Here is a 22591-nt window from a genome sequence, read left to right as displayed (position 1 = left end):
CAACAATTAATGCTAGCACTAGAAGAGAAGGAAAGAAAAAGAAAAGAAGAAGAAGAAGAAGATAAGCAAGAAAAGATGGAGCGGAGCAAGCTCATCATCGCAGAAAGGAATAGAAGAAGAAGATTAGAATTTGAAGAAATGCAAAGCAACAACGAGCTTGCCCGACTTGAGGGGATCCGAAAGCACGAAGAGGATCAGTGCATATTGCTGGCCTCTGAGCAGTTTGAAGAAGAGTTTGAGAGAGAAGAAAGAGAGGTGGAAGAAGAAGAAATGAGGAAGAAGGAAGAAGAGGAAAGATTGCTTGATGAAGAGAAGAGAAGGAAGCGTGAAGCCAACAAGAAGTGCTTATACAAAATTAAGGGCAAAGAACTCGCTGAATGCGAGAAAGAGGAACAGTGCAAGGAGCGGGAAAAGAGACTAAGGAAAGTAGCCCGTTTTGCGCAAGCAAGAGGCAAAGATGTAGCAGAGAGCAGCGAGCCTGCATCGGCCAAGAAGCGAACATCTAAAAGAAAGGAGAATGATGACATGCGATCGAGGTGGGCTTCTACCTTGCGCCGACCCCACTACCTGATCTCATCACGAGTGTCATTGTAGAGTACGCGTGGGACACTTTCTGTCAGTGCCCATCCGTCATCGTGCCTCAGGTAGTGCGAGACTTTTATCGCGGGCGTCTGCATGGTAATAGGGATGCGGTGGCTTTTAAGGGCGAGACAGTACACTTCAGCTCAAAGGACATCAATGAACTTTATCAGATGAGGGACAACCCTGATGCACCAGGGAACACTATCATTGATGATCCTACAGAAGAACTGATGAGAGACGCGCTGAAGGTACTAGCGCAACCAGGTACAAGAGGGATAATCTCCCCTAAAGGCATCTGCACTCTAGAGTTCAAGTCTTTACTGCCAGAGGGAAGGCTCTGGGTTTATTTGGTTAAGAAGCGGCTAATCCCAACAACGCATGATAGAACTGTATTAAGGGATCGGGTGATGGCTGCATATTGTATTGCGCGCGACATTTCTATTGACGTGGGAAGGTTGATCGCAGGGCAGATCAGAGCTTTGGTGGGGCATATACGAGGGCAATACTTCTTCTCGTGGATCGTCTCAAGTTTATGCCTAAGTACGGGTGTAGGCATTGATGAGGAGCCCATGCCAGAAGTTCACGCCCTCATCAACATCAAAATTCTGAGGATGCTCCTCAAGGATTCCCCAGCAAAGAGACCTGCGATTGATTTGAATGTGCCGCAGGAACCCAGACCAAAAAGAAGAAAAAAAGAAGATAAGGGAAAAGAAAGAGTACATGAGTCACCAGCGTATGATCTTGAGCCCATAAACCCTCTTCCCTTAGTCATCAGACCTTTAAGCCCTCCAAGCCCACCAGCGCAAACCTCCTCCCCTCTTCATGAACCTACTACCAACCTTCCTCTTATCCCCAACTTTCATATTCAACCAACAGCCCCATCTTCACCAACAGCTTCATCACCACACCCCACTACCTCAAAACGGTGCTGGCGAGACTTTGTAGGCACAACCATCCTCCACCTCCTTGGCTGCTGAGTTAGTTGAAATGAGAAGCCTCTTCGCCCAACAGCTAGAACTTGTCTCTCAGCAGCATCTCTTCTTCAACCATCAATTTGAGGTAGCAATAGAGCGCATTGATAAGATTCAACGCAGTGCGGCAACCTCAAGGGAAGCAATCATCAATATCCAGCGCAGTATGCATAGGAATTTTCAACAACAACAGCAAATAGCGGAGTGCAATAAAGAGTACTTCAACTTTCTTACCGCTTATCTGCATAGTCCGATGGTGCCTCCACATCTAAGGCAGCACTTAATGTTTAATGATGGCTCTGCTGCACTGCCTCAATATCCTCCACCAGATCCCCCTACTCCTCAACCTTAGTTTTTTTATTCTTTCTTCAATTTTAAGTTTCTATGCGGCCATTCTTTAATTGTATTCAATTCTTTTATTAAATTGTAACTTAACCGAATTCTTTGACTCTTGTGTAGGCATGAGAAAATTTTGTTTCCGATCATTTGTAATATATTCGCACACTATGTTAATAGTCAATACAATCAAAGTACATAGTTCACTTTACTCTTTGCCTGTGTCTCTCTCTTTATCTTCCTCTGTTAATCTTTACTATATTTGTACTCTTGTATTTTTACGATCTTCATTGCATTGCTATGATGTATTATATGTTAATCTTAGACACATTTCCCATACTTAGTAAATTCTGACTAACACTTAGTTAACTCTTAGTTTAGCAGTACTTTACCTTTTATCTTTCAAAGTCCTGCTCAAACCTTCTTTTTGAAATTTTCTTCTAAGTGTTTGTCTAATCTATCCAAACAACGCAATGAAGATCTTGCTCATCTTTAAATTTAGGGGTGGGGAAGGTCTGAGCAGATGAATTCAGAAGTATGCAGTATTTTAGAAAATTTTTTATGCAAAACTCCAATGTCAGAGCAAAGAAAAATTTCAAAACTATTCCCAACCTGATAAGAGTTTAGTTGTGAAAGAAGCCTGCTCGTAGTTGGATGTTCGTATGACACCCATAGAAGCAAGCCAAAACGAAAGTAGGTTTTTAAGAACAACGTAGTATAAACCAAAAAAGAAAAAGAATGCAAGGGATAACTCCTCTGATTATTATGAGTTAAAGTTAGAACTGGCACACTACCGTAGTTGGATGTTCGCATGACACCCATGGGGACAAGCCAAAACGAAGGGTGTAACCATGACCAACTGTCCCTAAGTGAATAAATGATGCAAAGTTTTGCTCACCGAATATAGATACATCAAGTTGGTTTGATAAAGAAGAGATAAGCATTCTACTTTGAAAACTAAAAAAGTGTCTTTGAGCAGGATTTTGTTGCATAGAAGAATAAAGTAGGGCTTGCTAAGAATTAGCAAGGATAGAAGGAAAGTGTGATGTCAAGTAATGTGCCTAAGTGTAACATTCGAAGCAACCAATCGTCGCAGAAATATAGAATAAGAATGGAGCATGATTGCCTTAGTAGAAGATATGCTTGAGGACAAGAATATATCTAAATTTGGGGGTATGATAACTTGTAGAAATACAAGTTATTTATGCCACCTTATATAGATATTGCGGCCAAAAGTCAGTAATTATGCACCAATTGTATGAAAATTAACCTAGTATAACAATAATTAGAAACGTTTGCAATTACACCCACTAACTTGAAAAGATGGAGGACAAGCCTAACTTTACTCTGTTTTGTAGGAGACCAAGTAACTGCTTACGCTCAAGGCTCATGAGAAACTAATCAACGCATCTCTATAACATTGTGTCTGTCGATCGACCATGAAGAGACAATTACCGCAGTAAAGGCGCAATGCAACAGTCGATCCAGAGCTATGCTTCAACCGCATGCAGTAATAAAAACATACACCGCATGCGAACCTATGATCGAAAGATGCAACTGAGCAACGTGAGAGCGGAGGATTGAGACACGTGTACAACTAACGGTTGTCTAGAATTGATGATCTGATTGCATAACAGAAGGAATAATATCCCTCCATCTGCAGAATTACCATAACCATCAAGTGGGGACCACAAGGCTGGAGTCAAAGGATCTACTCCTATAAATACCTCAGCGATTTCAGAAAAAAAAAAAAGTATGCTATCGGATACTGGGCTAAATGCTGTAAGATTTTAGAGACAAAAGGCTGAGTTGAGTGCTGAAAGGAAGAAATCTAGGAAGAGAACGAGATAAGGCCGAGAGGTAAATCTCATATCCGACTTGCTATATACCCGATCGAAGCTCTGTGCAAAGACCCCTGCTACCAGTGAAGCAAGTCTGAGAGGGAAGCTCTTCCTGCCATCGAAACCATCCTACCCAGCAAACAGATCTCCATTGAATCTGTGCCAAGACATTGGCATCTGATTGTATCTATTCCATCTCTCTCTCATTGTATTCCATATTTTCTTTATCTCTTCATTCACATATCATGTATCAAACACTTGGTAGAAATATTAAATGTTTCGATAGATTTTATTTACCATTCTCTGTCTATTTCCGTTCACCCATTAGTCACTTTCTCCATGATGTTTTCTTAATCCCTTGATGAGCAATATGAATCACCAAGAACTTAATATGTATTAAAGTTATAAAATATGTTTAGCTAAAGCATGCTAAACGGCATCTTCACCTGTGAGAATAGAAGTGAAGATGTCATTCTGATCTATCGAGAGAAGGTCAGAAGAGTGCGTTAACTAAAGAGAGTAGTACTTCCAGACATGGAAGCAACCTTGCGTTCATTACGTTGAACTCTGTTTTCACCACAGACATGTGGGAAACGCGGCCAATCACTGAGAGGTGTACGCCAAGAGGAGAGCGGAATAGTATTTGTACCTTTAATTCAATTAAGAACTTGCGTTGTTTGTAATACTTATCTTTCTCCTTCTCATTTATCCACAAGACTTGTCGTCGCATCCCACGTCTTTGCACAACCTTCATAGCCAGCCTTAATCCTAGTATCTTGAACATAAAGCCTGTATCTTGTAAATCTAGCTTAGGTTTATTGTATTTTCATGTTTTACCGCATCTTTACCACTTTCCTTTATTTTACTATAATTTACATACTGTACACACTTTTATAAATAATTGAAAATCCCGGTCGCATATACCATGAACATACCGCAATAACCGGCACCACTTCCCCATGTTCGACCTCAGATCACACCGAGAAACTTGTGGTGGAATTACACTTGGTTCCATCGTAAGGAAACTTGTGACAACATAGGGCATACTACCTGAGCATCCCTAATTAACGAATAAATAGTAGTAGTATCGCATCATCATGAGCATTGAATATCAAACATATATAAAAAGCATTACAGTTCCTGGTAAGTCTAGGGTCGAACTCAGGGATTTAGATCAAAGCTAACGCAGAGCTTGCGTTGTTGCTAATGTAGAAGGATTCTAAGTAAATGTTGAATAAGTGTTTTTTTTTTTTTTTACCTACACTAAGTTTACTGCGTGCGTACAAGAAGATGCAAAAGGTCAAGTGGAAAACAAGGGTTCATGTGGAAATGGTGTTCAGTGAAAATGGTATGCGTCGATCTAAGTGAGATGCACACATACGAGAAAGCGGTGAACATGGAAATGAACTTTGCTTGTTTATAACTCAAGTATGTGTAAATATGCTAGGTTTCTGCATAATTTCTATTCAGCATTTCTCAATGCGGATGTCACACAAATTCCTATCTTTAGGATGCATGAGTTAATCACATAATGCAATAAAACATTATCGCCTCTATCTCTAGATGTACCAAGCGTTTTTTACTTAATGCTTACTTGCTTATTCTCTCAAATAATTCAAGCTAAAAGAACTTTTACCAAGTAATTATGTTGGCTTAGGCGTTTAGAAATTGAACTTGCGTGAAGTCATAGATGCATCTAACATATGGCAAAAATAAATAGTAGCAAAGTGTAGTTGATCACATTTGTGAATTCATAAAGAACCATATTGTCTTTACAATGTCAATACTTAATCGAATGAGATGAAGAGAGTAGAATTAAGATGAAGAGAGTAGAATTAATCTGCAGAGTACAATCTCTTGTCCTCTTTCGCTCAATTTAAATTCGTGTACAACCAATTTGTGGAAGAAATGGAAGAAATTTCTCTCTCTAGCTAGGTCTTCTTCACTTCTTGATCAACGGTGGAGATGGATCTTTTCCCCTTGTGTTCTCCCTGTAGTAGCAGCAAAGCTCTAAGTCTCTCTAGTTTTCGGATTTATACATAATGAGCTAATTACCCTTCTTCTGGTGGGATTTCATCTATTTATAAGTGTTGCTCTTCACCGCTTGATGATGGGGCAACATTAAATTCCATATCCTGGTCAGCCGCCTGACATTCAGATACTTTTCAGACGCCGCTGGTCAGATGCCTATACTTGCAAGTGGTGATTTATCACAAACAGCCTAAGTGAATGAACCTTTGTTGCGTTGAAATCCTTCCGACGCATGTCCATGCGTTAGCTTCGCCTGCGACACTTAGAATCTTTGTTGAAATCCTGCAATAATATGTGTTAGTGATGCAGCTTTTAGCAATAAACATTCTTTTGTGCAAGTTTAGTAGTGTTTGAGTAATTCCATACGTTTTCTCAAAGAATGATGAGATTTTATCATTAAAAACCCTAATTGTTCCAACTTTTGAGAGACAAGAACTTGTATTTCTACAAGTTATCAATTATACTCATATACGAGTAATTAAAACACATGCAACAATGAACCTGAAGTTTATGAATCCAAATATATTTGCTATTTGGCATGACTGATTAGATCGTTCAGAGTTTATAATAATGAGAAGAATTATTGAGATTTCAAATGGACACCCATTGAAGAGCCAAAAGATTCTTCAATCCAATGAACTATCATGTGATGCTTGCTCTCAAAGCAAATTAATAATTAGACTATCACAAGCCAAAGTGGGAATTGAACCTTTTGCATTTTACAACGAAATCATGGTGGTATATGTGGACCTATTAATCCACCAAATGGAGCATTTAAATATTTATGGTATTAATAAATGCATCCAGTAAATATTCACATGTGTGCTTATTATCAAATTGATATCTTGCATTTGCAAGATTCTTGCTCAAATAATTAATTTAAGAGCACAATTTTCTGATTACGCAATTAAGACCATTCGTCTTGATAATGTTGGTGAATTTATATCCCAAGTTTTTGATAATTATTGTATGTCAATTAGGATAAGTTTTGAACATCCTACAACTCATGTTCATACACAAAATGGTTTAGCAAAATCATTCATAAAACATTTGCGGTTAATTGCTAGACCATGCTTATGAGAGCCAAGCTTCCTACATCTATATGGGGACATTCTATTTTGTATGCACGCCACTTATATGCATTAGGCCAGTAGCTTATCATAAGTACTCTTCATTACAATTAACTTATGGCCATGAGCCAAATATTTTCTATCTGAGAATTTTTGGATGTGCAGTATATGTTCTAATTGCTCCACCACAACGTACTAAGATGCGTCCTCAAAGGAGGTTAGGAATATATGTTGGATATTATTCTCCATCAATTATTAAATATATTGAACTCATGATGGGTGATGTATTTACTGCATTATTTGCTTATGGTCATTTTGATGAGACAAATTTTCCAACATTAGAAGGAGAAATTAAGAGATTGGAAGAAGCAATTATATGGAATGCATCGTTATTGTCTCATTTAGATCCCCGCACAAATCAATGTGAATTTGAAGTTTAGAGGATAATTCATTTGCAAAATATAACAAATTAGTTACCAGATGCATTTATAGATACAAAAAAAAAAAAAAAAAAAACTATATCACATATATTAGCTGCAAACGTTCCGTTGAAAATTGATATTCCAACACAGCAAGTTGTCACTAATGAGTCTGGAACATGCCAGAAGCGTGGTAGACCAGTAGGTTCCAAAGATAAAAATCATCGAAAAAAAAAAAAGAATTAATAGTAAAGAAGACTTGGTTGAGGATTTAAATAGTCATGAAGAAATCCTTGACATGACTAGTGAGGAAGGTGAAATACCTAAAGATAATAATGAAATTTCAATAAACTATGTCATGACAGGAAAAATATGGAATCAAACTAATGTAGTTATTGACGACATTTTTGCGTATAATGTTGTTCTTGATATTATATTTGAAAATGAGGATCTCAAACCAAAATCTATTGAAGAATGTCGATGTAGAAAAGGTTGGCTTTAGTAGAAAGAAGCAATCGAGGTAGAATTAAACTCACTTTTAAAACGTCAGGTTTTTGGACCAGTAGTCTGAACACTAGAAGGTGTCAAACCTGTAGGATACAAATGTGTATTTGTGAAGAAAAGAAATGAAAACAATGAGGTCAGAAATATAAAAAAAGACTAGTTGCACAAGATTTTTCACAAAGACCTGGTATTGATTATGAGGAAACGTATTCTCTGGTGGTGGATGTAATTACACTAAGATATTTAATTGGTTTGACTGTGTATGAAAGTTTGGATATGCATCTTATGGATATTGTCACAACATATTTATATGGATCACTCGATAATGATATTTATGAGAATCCCATAAGGATTTAAGGTACCTGAAACATATAAATCAAATTCTCGGAAATTGTATTCAATAAAGTCAAAGACAATCAGAATGAATGTGGTACAATTGTCTAAATAGATATTTGTTGAAAGAAGGATATCAAAAAAAATCCAATATGCATGTGTTTTTGTAAAGAAATTACAGTCAGGGTTTTCTATTGTAACTGTACATGTTGATTACTTAAATACAATTAGAACTCCTAAAGAGTTTTCAAAGGCAATAGAATATCTCAAGAAAGATTTTGTAATGAAAGATCTTGGAAAAAAAATCCCTTTGCTTACAAATTAAGCATGTAGCAGATAAGATATTTGTTCATTAGTTAACTTATATAGGAAAAAATTGAAAAGATTTTATATGGACAAAACACATCCATTGTACATTCCAAAGGAAGTTCGTTCACTAGATGTAAAAAATGAAATATTTCAACCTCGAGATAATAATGAAGGACTTCTTAGTCCTGAAATACCATATCTTAGTGCAATTGAGGCACTTATGTATCTTGCTAATTATACAAGACCATATATTATATTTTCAGTAAATTTATTAGCAAGATATAGTTCTTCTTCAACAAAAGACATTGGAATGGAATTAAGCATACTCCGTTATCTTCGAGGAACGATTGATATGGGATTGTTTTATTCAAATAAATAAAATTTTGATCTAGTTGGTTATGCAGATTATGGATATTTATCTGATCCACACAAAACTAGATCTCAAATAGGTTATCTATTCAATGTGGAAGAACTGTTGTATCATGGCGGTCTTAACTCATGCTGAAACTCTTGCACTTCACGAGGCTAGTCAAGAATGTGTATGGCTAAGATCAATGACTCAACACATCCGTGAAACATGCGGCTTATTTTCTAATAAAAATCTTCCAACAATATTATACAAAGACAACACAATATATATATCCCAAATCAACAGAGTATATATTAAAGGAGATAGAACAAAGCATATTTCACTAAGTTTTTCTACACTCATGATCTTGAAGAAAATGACGACAAACTATGAAGCACAGATACTTCATGTGAGGCAAAGAATCCGTATTAGACACATATCGGATACCGATACTTCTAGATACTTTCCAGATACACGCAATTTGATGTATCTATTTCTATACATTTTTTTTGAAGAAAAAAGACAAGCAACCCATCTAATCTTTCCCAATCTAAAACTAAGCAACCTATTTAAAAAGCTCACTACTAAGTCCAAAACTAAAAGAAAAAAAAAATAGAGGATCAAACCCTAGACTAGAATCATCTAATCTCCATCTTCACATTTGAGTCCCCATGAAATCTACCAAAATATAAACCATTTGAATGTCTTTAATAATTCAATGAAGAAGTTTTTCGTTTATCTTCATATTTCTCCCTCTAATCTTCTTCTTCACAATATGTGTAACATCCCGAATTTCAGGAAAATTTAAGTTAATTATCTAAAATTATTGAGTTTAAATTTCCCTTTCATTTGAAAAACTGGGGTTAAATTGAAATAATTGAAAAACTTTTATTGGTTAAATTGAATTTAATTGATTAGATATTTGAACAGATTATCTTGAAAATATTGAATTTTGCTTCCCTTTTATTTTGGATTTTAGGGCCAACTTAAAAAAATAAAAAATAAAAAATAAAAGAGATAATTAATTTCATGTAGTTTTGAATTGATTTAAATATTTGGAATGATTTAATTTGTATCCAATTGATGGATCTTATGCCTTTAATTTTGGTTTTTGAAGCCTAAATTAAGATAATTTGAAAAGTTAATTGATTTCTAAATTTAATAGAATCTTTGGAGATTTTGGAGATATTGTGATAAAATATTTTATTTATCTTTTCAAAATTTGGAAAAAAAGAAAAGAATTGAGATTTTTTTCGAAATTAAATAAGGGTGTAAGGAGGTAAAAAATTGGGAGAAAGCAATTCGGTTTTTCAGCGATAGCTTCCACAAAATTTTTGATTGCCAGAGTTTGAACCGTTGGATCGTGCTCAAATTTGGTCAGTCTGTTCGAGACATATAGATTTTCATTTTGAAAGGTTTGATCGTTGTTTGAAGCTCAGGTTTGTTCGTAATCGCTGCTGAATAAAATCTGTAAACTAGAAATTTTCTCTCCCACTCTCGTAAACCCTCCTCATGCAAGACCCTCACTACCAGCCGCTAGCCTAAACAATTTATGTCGTCCGACAGCAACACACGTTGCCTATCTATGGCAGCCACAAGTCGACGGCCACCATTGCCCCAATCTTTATTGGAATTTTGAGGAAAATCTTGGGTAAGACTTTTTTTTTCCTTATAATTTAGGAAATGAAGTTCACTGCTTTGATTTTTGGGTTAAATTAGTAACCTCTCTTTGGTTTGAAACTTAGATTCAAGGTTTGGAAGTTTTGAGGCATTGACCATCAAGCTAGATACTATTTTGTTTTGCAGAAAATTGGTGAAGATCGGTAAATTTTGTAAATTGTTGTATGGTTATTCTTTTGGATTGAGAGTAATAGTGGAAAAATTAAGTTATTGACTTTGGATTTAATTCATGATCAGATTGGCTAATTAAATCGAGTATTGAAATTTGTCTTAGACCAAGCTACAACTTTAGGTTGATTCAAGTGTGCTAAAGAAGTTCTAAGGAGATTTTGTTTTGCGTTTTTTTACCAAGTTGAGATAAGTAATCTTACTACTGGAACTGCCCTAGTGCCCGATAATGATAATTATGATTTATTGAGGATTATTAGTTAACATGATATTTATATCTGCCTTCATTGACTGAGGTTTGAAATGACTGGAGTCGGGAATTGAAAAATGTGATTTACTGAGGATATATTGATTGTTTGATGTTTGTGTATGTCTTGCTGATATGAGATTTTAAAAGGCTAGTTGTGCATCGAGATGTTTGAATACTAGTATGATTTGAGTATATTATTTTTATTGGAGATCATGCTGAATCTGAGGAGAATGAGATGCACACATATGTTGTAAAGCTATGATGAAGAAATTTATATGTATATTGTAGAATCGTGATGATGAGATGTATATGTATGTTATAGAATCATGTTGAGATTGTGATGTCAAGATTGTGATAGTGATTTTACTGATTAGTTAGAATATCCACCAGTTTGTGTTTCCTTCGGGATTCACCAGTTTGTGTTTCCTTCGAGAATCACCAGATATTGTGTTTCCTTCGGGATTCACCAGTTTGTGTTTCCTTCGGGATTCACCAGATATTGTGTTTCCTTCAAGATTCACCAGATATTTGTGTTTCCTTCAGGATTCACCAGTTTGTGTTTCCTTCGGGATTCACTAGTTTGTGTTTCCTTCGAGATTCATCAGATATTGTGTTTCCTTCGAGATTCACCAAATATTGTACTTCCTTCGGGATTCACCAGTTTGTGTTTCCTTCGGGATTCCCCAGAGGTAGTGGGCATATTTAGATACAGTAGGATAGAACTCAATTTTTCATGTATGTATGTGTCCCATGAGGACTAGGACAGTTTATATGTTCCACCAAAGGTAGGCATCTAGAGAACATAGATGTCTAACCTGACCCCAGTAGTGCGGTTACTTACTAAGTATTTTATACTCCTTCTTTCTCATGTTGTTGTTTCAGGTAAGGGTAGAGATGCACCAGCGATGGATAAGCGGAATTCGTGATCGAGCCACTAGGACTAGTTTTATGCTTCCGCTCAAGAGATTTAAATTTCTTTTCATGTTTTTCTTAACTTTCACTTTTGATGTTTGAAACTTACTATTAAGAATCGTTTTCATACTTATTTATTATCATTTATGATTTATCGGTACCATATTATTGTTTTTAATATTTGAATTTAATGAAAACCTTTTGCACTTACCTTATTTATTTAGTATTTATTTCACCATAAAAGAGTGTCGTTTTAAGTTCCATGCATGCATATATTTAATAACGGCCTAACTTAAGTTCTAGGGGGTCGGGTCGTTATAGTTGGTATCAGAGTGGAACCTCTCCCAGTAAGATGTGGTTCGGGGACGAATCAAGTGGAAGCTGGTAGGCATGTAATGACCCAAATTTAGGAGAGGTACATGAATGAACCGGTATCACATTCGAATGAGAGAGATCCTGAGGACATGAAAGTATGGTTAAGAAATAAGAAAGGCTTAAAAGAATTGAAAGTTACTACCTATACCAACAAGGTGTACCTTCCTTTTCGGTGGCTCAATCATAAGAACTCCAAAGTTAGCTTGGAGCAATCTTATATTGGGTGACCTCCTGGGGACAACTTTCACTTCTAAAAAGCATTCAAGGCAAGGGAGGATGACATAGTCAGGTCGTAGGGGATGCAGGGGTCGAATCCAGCTTCAACATCTTAGATGTTTTTTTTTTTGTATTATACTTCAGCATTTGTATTCCATTTTGTGCTATTGTTAAAGAAAATATATTTTTAATGTATCAGTATCCTCCTTTTTTAGAAATATAAATATTAAAAAGAATATATAAAAAATGACGTATCCAAATCTTAAATTTTTAGAAATTGACGAATCGTATCCGATCGTATCCATATCGTATAACCGTATCTGTGTCTGTGCTTTATAAATGATAAAAATTCCAACCCATTTTCATTAGGATTGTTTACAGCCAATTCCTGAATGGAGCCTAAGTTGCACTCTGACATTAATACTATATATGAATAAAAAATATTTCATTATATATTTGGACAAAACAAAAACATTTATTTCTTTACAAGCTTAATGATTAAAACAACAAAAAATAAATAGGAAAAAAAAAACTAGGTTGAATAGAATTCACTCCATATCATTCCTTAGAATGTTACTAAACCTAACACTAACTTTTGTTTTGTATTGTTTGTTTTTTTTTCAATCACCTCTTTTGGAAATTAAAGACCTTAATTGAGAAGGCAAAGATGAAGCCAAATAACACTGTAATCCCCACATGAACTGCAGCAACAACACCCAAAAAGTCATATTTGTAACCAAAATAATTGCTCACAAACTCAGCTACTGTTTGATTTGTGTCCATTGGATCATTTATATCCCCAAATTGGGATGTCACCAACCCATATAGTGTCCATGCCACAGGGCAAATCCAATAGTACCATCTCCACCATATTGGGATTCTCTGCAAAAACAACATTTTAAAACCATCAACTGTCTCTTTCATTTCAAAATGAATAATCGAAATGTATTTGAGTTTACGAGTTGACGATTGCAAATCGAGGTAACTAAATTATAAACAGATATCCCTAAACTTTGTCATTTATTTAAAAAAATATTCATTTCCTTTCAAAAGTTTCGTTATTATCTTTGATCCTTCATAAATGTTTGATAACTACCTTAGAGGAGAAGTCTATTAGAATGTTGGATGAAATTCAAGGTAAGGAAGAGTATAACACTCGATTTAGTTTAGAGTGTTGCCACTATAATAATTAGAAGAAGCGAACGTACCGTTCGAGGGACGATGAAGCCGGAGAAAAGGTTCCAAAATCCATAGAAAGCAGAGGAGACAATGGCAGCAATGTTGTGATTGGGGGTCACAGCCACAGTCATCATACCATAAAAGGTGAAGTACAAAAGGGTGAAATACATGAAGAAAATGTACCAAAAGAACTTGGCTGCAGTCCATTCAAAACCAATCATCCCATATACGATCACCCCATACACAACTGTTTGAATGAATATGTATGGAAGTTCAATCACAACCTGCATAAGATAAACTCAAACTGTAAACACGTATCCAAACAGGAAACAAGAAACAAAAATGTTGTCAAATAACAACGAGCTCGTTTTTAGTTACCTGTCCAAAAGCATATGGCAAAGCTGAGTACATTCCTGCTGCTCTTTCTCTATAAAAGACAGTTCTTTCAATGGCCACAACTGGCTGAACTGAAGTGGCATTTTGTACTCCAATGAAGAGAACAGCAGCATACATGGAACCCATAGCATTGAAGAGATCTTGTTGGGTGCCTCTGAAATAACCCATAAAATGTCAATATTCAAAGTTGAATCTCATAAGATTAAAGGAATGACAACTTCCCATGAAATATTATGCTTCATCATTTTTACCTCTTGGATCCAAGGTCCCAAAAGATAGTTCCAAACATCAAGGCTATGAAGGTTGTGAACAAGAATCTCACTGCACTGTATGGAGGGTTTCTCCAATATGAAAGATGTTGTTTCCATAGGCAAGCAATGCATTGGATGAAGAACGATTGAGAGTACATGGTGGGAAAATACAACTCTTTGGAGTTTTCAGTAGGCACACTTAGTTCCTTGATCAAGGCCTTGTTTCTCCTGCACAATTTTGTTTGAAAACATATGTTTTATATTAAGAATATAATGAACTAATTCAATTTGTTGCCATTTACTTACCTATAAAGTTCTGAATCTTTGTATAATGTGTTGAAGTTCACTCCAAGAGCTGCTTCTTGTGCTGCTGTGGTGACTTCTAGCATCCAAGTTGCAGGGTTGTAGCCATCTTTGATCTTGGGAACTCCCTCAATGCTCTTCAATGAATTTTATGAGTCTTGTTAGAGATTTTCTATCTCAAAAAATAAACTTTTAAATGATTTCTTTTTTCTTTTCTGATAAGAAATTATACCTCGAAGTACTCAATTAAATGTGACGAATGTCGACCGATTGGACCGACGTATATCTCTTCCCCTCCACGTTTTAACAAGAATAGCTGCAAGAGAACAACAAAAGATCAGATGTTTAGTTAAGCTATCAAAATGGATTTCGAGTATTTTGATGGTTGAGAGTAGTTGACCTCATCAAAAGCATCAAATATATCAATGCTTGGTTGGTGAATGGTGCAGACCACGGTTCTGCCGGTGTCGACCGTGTTCCTCACTGTTCTCATTACAATGGCTGCTGCCCTAGCATCAAGACCTGAGGTTGGTTCATCCATGAATATTATAGATGGATTTGCAACAAGTTCAACAGCTATAGTTAGTCTTTTGCGTTGCTCAGTTGAAAGTCCACTGACACCAGGTAATCCAACAATTGCATCTCTTAATGGGTTGAGCTCAATAAGTTCCATAACTTCCTCAACAAACATCTGTATCATAAACCAAATATCAGTACTTCATCCACACAAGCTCTACACATTATTGAATAAAAATGGTGAAAAAGAAAGTGAAAGGAATGTGTTGAAACTTTACCTTTCTGGTAGCAGAATCAACCTCGGGAGGCAACCGCAGCCATGCCGAATAAACAAGTGATTCGTAGACCGTCACGTGAGGAGAATGTATATCAGTTTGTTCACAATATCCAGAAATCCGAGCAAATGTTTCCTGCTTTTTAGGATACCCGGAAATGGTGATGTTTCCCTCTATGTATCCACCGGTTTTTCGCCCGGCCAACACATCCATAAGAGTTGTTTTTCCAGCACCACTGACACCCATCAGGGCGGTTAGAACTCCTGGTCTAAAAGAGCCACTCACGCCCTTCAAAAGCTCGAGCCGATCCTCAGTAATGCCTTGTGATTTCATTTCCTACAAAAGAGAAAAAAAATCTATGAAATTAGCACACGAGTGTTTTGTTGACAATCCTACATACTTTTTAATGGTTTTGTTCATGTCTTGGAACATCATATACACCTGTGGCATGTCTACTGCATATCGGATTTCGTCAAAAGTGATCAAATGTGGTTCGAAAGGAAGAACCATTCCTCTCTTCTTGTTCTGATGAGCTTCTTCACTAATGCTTCCAACTCTTGCAGATGAAGATCTAGATGATAAACTAAGCTGATCTGCAGTCCTTTCTGCATTATAATGTAAGTTGATATTAAAAAAACTCTCAAATGATGATGTTTATTAAGGGAGATGGACGTTAGCAAGCCTGTTTTTGCATACCAGAAGAGCTCTTTCCTTTTGATGACAGCTCCAACTCTTGAACATCTCGAGATTTCTTCACACTTTTGTCGGTCGAGGTCTCTTTGGACACGACAGCCTGAGGGCTCTCAAAAGCTACAGAATTCGAGCTGGAAACTTACAACATGTTCAAGTGCAAAACAACGCTTGAAAGTAGAGTTTCGACTACTTACGATCGAGATATTTCAAGGCTATAGTGAAGAGAAAATTGAATAACAAAATATATCCAATTGTTGCACCAACCCCAATCCAATACCAACTAGCTTGTGGGAAGATTCCCCTAGATTTCAAGACTAAAACTCCGAGTGATTCCGTCGAGTTAGGACCCAACTGCAACAGGAAAATGACGAAGATCAGTTACTTTTTCTAGTTGTTAGTTTTGCACATTTTGTTTGCATAAATCCGAAAGTCTCTTACTTACATGTCTCCACTTATGGCCGAGAAACTCATTCACAGCTATTCCATTTTGTGCATACATCATCGGAGAGGTCCAGTAGCCCCAAATCCACCAGGGATGCACATTATCTAAACACAAAGAAAAGTTCTCATTATAAGTAATTTTCAGATGTAATGGTATTGAAAACACATAGGTCACTTGAATCGAACCTCGAGCTAAGACGAATCCACCCAAAACAAGAACTGTTAGTAAAGCAAATGATCCAAATGTATTTGCAACGATGATATTCCGTCCCAATGCTCCAATCAAACGGAACAGCGCCGATGCCATTTGGTTCACACACAGGAGCATGAGAAAATGTTTGAAGAATCTGCAAGTCCATCATATGGCCTAATGTTATCAAGAAGGTAATGATCAAATTTGGAGTTAAGTGTTCATCATTCTCTAACCTTCCGGCATTTGGATCGAATCCGACGACGTAGTAAGTCATTACCACCCAAATTCCAACTTCTACAAAAGTAATAGGGATTTTAAGGATCCATGTGGGTATGGAATATGCCCAAGGGGGAAAGAAGAGGAAGTCCCTTTGCTTGTAGAACACAGGAAGTTTCAGGATTGTCATAGCAAGCTCAGAGAAACCATTGAACATGATTATGATAATTGCAAAGAACAATGCTCCCATGTAAACTGATCCATCGTCCACCGTCCTCCGGTGCATCTCGGTTCGGAAAAACAAGGTCATTGTCACGAAAGCCATCAGGATGAGCTAAAAAATGAAAAAACATGGTAGTGTCAAACATGAGCTTTCAGAGAAAGAGAATAAAGATATGAACTATGAAACTAAAACTCACTTGAATCAACTTGAAAATGTAGACAAATGAGTTCCTCTTCATGAGTAAAAGCTCCCTTGAAATGCAAGCTTTTAACAGTTCCTTCTTGCTAGCACCATACTTTTCGGTTGTTAAAGCAGCAGGGTGGCTTTTAGACTTGTCAAATGGAGTGGCAAGCTCATCACCAAGCATCTTCCCCACATGAAATGATTGAAAGGCTTCAGAAAACTCCTCCACACTGACAAATCTATAAGCCTCATCTCTTTTAGCCCAATACTGTTCTTGGTCTTTCCTTGAGGTAACCTGTAAAACAATTTCCATCAGCCAAACAAAATGGATGAAATAAAGAACAGAAACGATCACACAAAGATGAAAAGGGGGAAAGTCAAAAGGTCAAATGTGCTTACTTCTTGTAAAAAGTCAGCTACTCCTTTCCTCTGGGGGCAAGTAAAGCCCATATGTTGGAAGAACTCGAGCACGGTTTCACGTGGACCTTGATACACAACTTGTCCATCTGATATCAGAATTATGTCATCAAACAAATCATAAGTTTCAGGGGCAGGTTGAAGAAGAGAGATCAGAGCAGTTCCATTCAGAATATGAATGGACTGTCTCATTGAATTAACAATCTGATACGTGGTTGAACTGTCCAATCCTGTCGAAATCTCGTCCATAAATAGAGCTCTCGCTGGTCCAACCAGCATCTCCCCGGTCGTCACCCTTTTCTTTTGCCCACCGGAGATCCCTCGAAACATTTCATCTCCCACCATTGTATCAGCACAAATTTCAAGTCCTAGAATCTGCATTGTTTTGTTTAAACAATCAGAATAAAATTATAAGACCATATACTTTTAGACTTCTTGTTGTTTGATTATTACAAAAAAGTTTTCACCTTTAGTACATAATCCGTCACTACATTGGTCTCTTGTCCTCCTAAAGCTGCAGCCTGAAATTTCTCGATCATATTAACACATGGCAAGCTAAACCTAGAAAGGAAATGGAATTGAAAACTGAAAATGACATTGAATTTCAACCTTCATGATGATATCTAAATCTGGGTCAGGTTTAATATTTGCAGCCTTTTCTCTCCTCGATAGTTCTGTCAACATATCTGCAGAGGAAAAAAACCAAAAGTTGGCCATTTACAATGACTTTAGAAGAGTTTCTTGGAAAAAAAAGACATGATTCATTATTTTAAGCGAAAACTTGGATGATGTTCTTGTAAACTGACCATAACGTGGACCAACTCCTTGACATCTTGCAGAAAAGGATAAGGTTTCTCTCACAGTCATTTCTCCAATGTGAAGGTCTTGTTGGCTTATGTAAGCTGATGTTCTTTGTGGAACAAATTCATTCATGCCATGTCCATTGTATGTAACTCTACCAGAAAACTGTCAAATGCACACAACACAACCACAATCAGCTCAAATTTGGTAACAAAATTTTGGTAGAAATTTAGTGTGTAAAGTTGGGATTTTGTATTGTTGTCTTTACTTTGAGATCCTTCCCAAGTTTTCCGGCTAATGTTTTGAGTAATGTCGTCTTGCCAGAGCTCGGTGGCCCCAAAAGCAAAGTCATCCTACAAAAATTATAGAACTTAGAAATTAAGAACGTGTTTTGGAGTGATTTTATAAATGATAATTTTAATAAAATCGATTTATTAACAAATAATTTTCATACATCATTTTAATGTTTAATATTATACTTTTAAGCGTATATTTGGAATTGAGTTTTAGAATACATATTTTGAGCTAATTTTTTAAAAAATTACAATCAATTTTGTAAAAGAGCTATAAATCATGCTAATATTTTATTAATACCTGTACAATTGATTTAAATCTAATTAAAAGTATTTTTAAATGATTATTGCTTGATAAAAATTTTCAAAAAGAAAAAAAGTGATAGATAGACGAGAAATTTAGAAAGAGAGAAATAAAGTTAGATATAAAAATTTGGAAATAATGGCAAATTTTAAAAAAATAGCATTAAAGAAAAAAAAACTTAAAGAGTGAGTGACAAAAATTTTCAAGAACTAAAAGTTAGGGAAAGAGAAAAAAATTGAGAACAATGATCACTTAAAAAATAATATAGTAAAATTAGAGAGTGACATTATAAAACTTTAAAGAGAGAAAATTAGAGAAAAATAAAGATAAAAAATAGACTAAACTTTTAAAAAGGAAAAAAAGGTAGGAAGAGAATCTTTTAATATAAAATAATTGTCTATTAAAAAAAAAAAAGAAAGAAAGAAAGAAAGAAAACTAGTGATAGTTATCAAACAAAAATCATTAAGAAATCACCTCAAAAAGTGATTTTTAAAATGTGAAAAGTAATTTTGATAATTCAAACGTTACATGTCTTATGATTAATAATATTTGTTAAATGGCAAATATTGAATGAAGTATTTGTTGAACTTTAATACCAATACCAACCTTCCTGGCTTGATTATTCCACTGACATCATGAAGAATGGATAATTGCTTCTTTCTGTTTGGAATGATGTGAAAGTAACTCAAGAACCCCTTTGAAGAGACAGTAAGAATATGAGAACTTTTGGTAAAAAAAAGTAGTGGGAAATAAAAATTACAGTTAAAAATGTAAAATGTTATATTAATTTTGAGAGATTAAGATATATTAACACATAGTTTTGAATTTAACAAAAGTGATTATAACTCCCAAATATACATTAAGCTAAGTGCATGTTCGGGATTATCAAAATCACTTCTGTCGTTTTTAAGATTACTATAAAACATTATATTAAAGCACTCGAATCAAAATTAATTGTATTACCTCAAACATGTTAAGAGAAAAGTTAAACATAGTTGGTAAAGCTCTGCCTGCTGTATGAGCCTCTGCTTCAACTTCTAGATGCTCAAACCTCACTTCAATTGCAGGAAGATCAAGCCCCACTCTACAAATCCCAAGTTCCATTTCAAAATAATAAATTAAATTAAAAAAAAAAATTAAAATATCATTTTAATTCTTATATTTCGAAGTTTGTTCAATTTCAATTTTAGTCTCTCTATTTTCAATAAATCTTAAATTTTAGCCTCTGACATTTAAAAGCATATAGACTAATGCCACATTTACCAAACCATAATGAAAATTAATATAATCGTAATAGAATTCCATCAGTAGATCAATTGTAATGAGCCTAAATCACCAATATAATTGGATTGATTGTTTATTTAAAATTATGAATTTTATTATATTTACTGTTACTGTTATTGTTACAATAACTATAAAAGGTATCGAAATTCATCATTTTCTTTTGGAACAATAACAGTAATGTAAAGATAACGGCAACGGTAATCTAAGCGCGGTGGGTTCGTCGATCAGTTTATGTTTTTTTATTATAAATTTGGAAGTGGATTATGTGTTAGTAGTGATGTTTTCCGTGGGTAAACGTGACCTAAACTTGAACAAATTTGGAAGGAAAACAAGATGGGTACCTTTCCATTCGACTCTTTAACTTGAGCAAGAATCTTTCATTATCATCTTCAGCGATCTTGACAAGTCTCTCCAAGATGTTTCTTCTCTCCAACAAACCCAGATTTTGAACATCGATTTCTCTAGCAGATTCACCATCAAGGTTCAAAATCCCTCTCCTAACACGTAAATAAGTGGGAAGCCTTTCAATGGAAGCCCATTTCAGAGCTTCTTCGTCGTCTTCGTCACGAGAAGATCTCGAAAAAACTTCCATGGCGCTGTTCCTCCATATACTTGAGCTGTTAATACGAGCACTACTCACTCTGTAAATCTCTCCAGTGTCCATCTCTTTTCAAGGCTCTGTTTTTCAGAAGATCATTAAAGAGAAACAGGGGATCTCGATGCAGTGTGTGGACAAACTTTAAAACTTTGGCTGAGATTCTTTGTTTGGCCTTCAAACAAGAGAAAATGGAGAAAAAATCTGAGAGGAAGGTAAAGATGGGTTTGGTGTATTTATAGTTGTTGAAGAACAGAGGATGAAAAAGATTTATCTTTTTCTTCTTTTTTAATGGGGTTTACTGATTTTTTTTTTTTTTTTCTTGTTGATGTAATGTCAAATGTCAGATGGAAGAAACATGGAAACTGCTTACAATTTGAATTATAAAGAGAGAGAGAGAAAGAAAGAAAGAAAGAAATTTAAAATAAAAAATGGTCCATATTGAGTGGCGCCATGAACATTTGTGAACCCAGGTTAAAGGACTTGCGTTTGCCCCAAGTTTTTTTTTTTTTTTAGTGAAATTTTCATTTATATATATATATATGTAAAGTTTTGGTTGATTTTTAAAAATGTTTAAATTGATTCAAGCTTCAAACCAGACCTCGACATTCTTCTCCGGACTGACTACGTCATCTTTGCTTGTCTTGAATCATTTTTAAGAGTGAAAATTATCTCCACAAACTAACATCAATCCTTTTAAGACATTTCTTCCGGAGATCACCTAACATAGAATTGATCCAAACTAAACATGCTTAACTTTGGATTTCTATGATTAAGGTAACAAAAAAGAAAGATACACTTTGTTGGTATAAGTAGTAACTTTCAGTTCTTTTAATTTTTTTTTTTCTTTCTTTGCCATGTCTTCATATCCTCAAAATCCTTCTCATTTGAATGTGGTTTGGGTTCATTCGTATACCTCTCTTAAACTCTAGGCGTTACATAAACACTGTTAATTTGGAGTTCCTACAATTGAGTCACAAAAAAAAGAGTGTATTTTGTTGGTTTAGTAGTTGTTTTCAATTCTTCTTTCTTGACCATATTTCCATATATTCAAGAGTCAAGTTCTCTCTCATTCATATTCAAATATGATTTCGATTTATTCATATACACCTCCTTAATTCAAGTGTTACGCACCTATATTTTTCTTGTTCAATTTTAGTCTATGTACTTTTAATAAATTAAAAATTTAGCCTCTCAAAGATAATTTTTACCAAAATTGGTTAAATAATAATAATAATATCCATCGAAAATAAAAAAAATTGTAAATATGTTTTTAAAATTTATTGTAAAAATGTTAATAGATAACAATTATTAAAAAAACAACAACAAACTAAGATTAAATTTAAGATTTATTAAAAGTATAATGATTAAAATTAGATAATTAAAAATACATAGACTAAAATTGGAAAAACCTTCAATATATATAGATTAAAATGATATTTTAACCTAAAAATATATAATTGCATTTGGTCGTTGCTTTTTGTATCTATGACTTTAATTTCAAATTAAAAAATATGAACATTTTTTATAATCATTTATTGTTTTTTATTATCTGAATTTTAGGTTAGAATTGTAAAAATTATATATGTAATTTATTTTTGAAATTAAATATCCAACATTTTTTAAGTTATATAATTACTTTTAAATATTTATTATCCATTTTATAAGTGAAAATGATAAAA

The 22591-nt window shown here is 35.0% G+C and overlaps 1 protein-coding gene across 1 annotated transcript; it reads right to left on the bottom strand.

Annotated features, from left to right (window-relative positions):
- Nucleotides 1-12776: 12776 nt before the first annotated feature.
- Nucleotides 12777-21371, bottom strand: LOC120088413 (pleiotropic drug resistance protein 1-like). Its single transcript, XM_039045689.2, has 23 exons — nt 20656-21371; nt 19994-20114; nt 19637-19725; nt 18702-18786; nt 18439-18598; nt 18242-18318; nt 18100-18153; nt 17615-18007; nt 17229-17510; nt 16827-17143; nt 16587-16747; nt 16402-16505; nt 16154-16310; nt 15963-16076; nt 15708-15871; nt 15270-15602; nt 14876-15166; nt 14708-14791; nt 14479-14612; nt 14173-14400; nt 13904-14075; nt 13555-13809; nt 12777-13228 (listed from the first exon to the last, which is right to left on the bottom strand). Exons 1-23 carry the CDS (start codon nt 20976-20978, stop codon nt 12971-12973), a joined length of 4356 nt encoding a protein of 1451 aa, XP_038901617.1. The 5' UTR covers nt 20979-21371; the 3' UTR covers nt 12777-12970.
- Between the last annotated feature and the right edge of the window lie 1220 nt (nt 21372-22591).

The sequence above is a fragment of the Benincasa hispida genome, chromosome 10 (assembly GCF_027475165.1).
Source record: "Benincasa hispida cultivar pf3 chromosome 10, pf3_genome.v1.1, whole genome shotgun sequence".
Lineage (NCBI taxonomy): Eukaryota > Viridiplantae > Streptophyta > Magnoliopsida > Cucurbitales > Cucurbitaceae > Benincasa > Benincasa hispida.
Note: the sequence above shows the minus strand (reverse complement) of the source record. Positions and strands in the feature narration are given on the sequence as shown.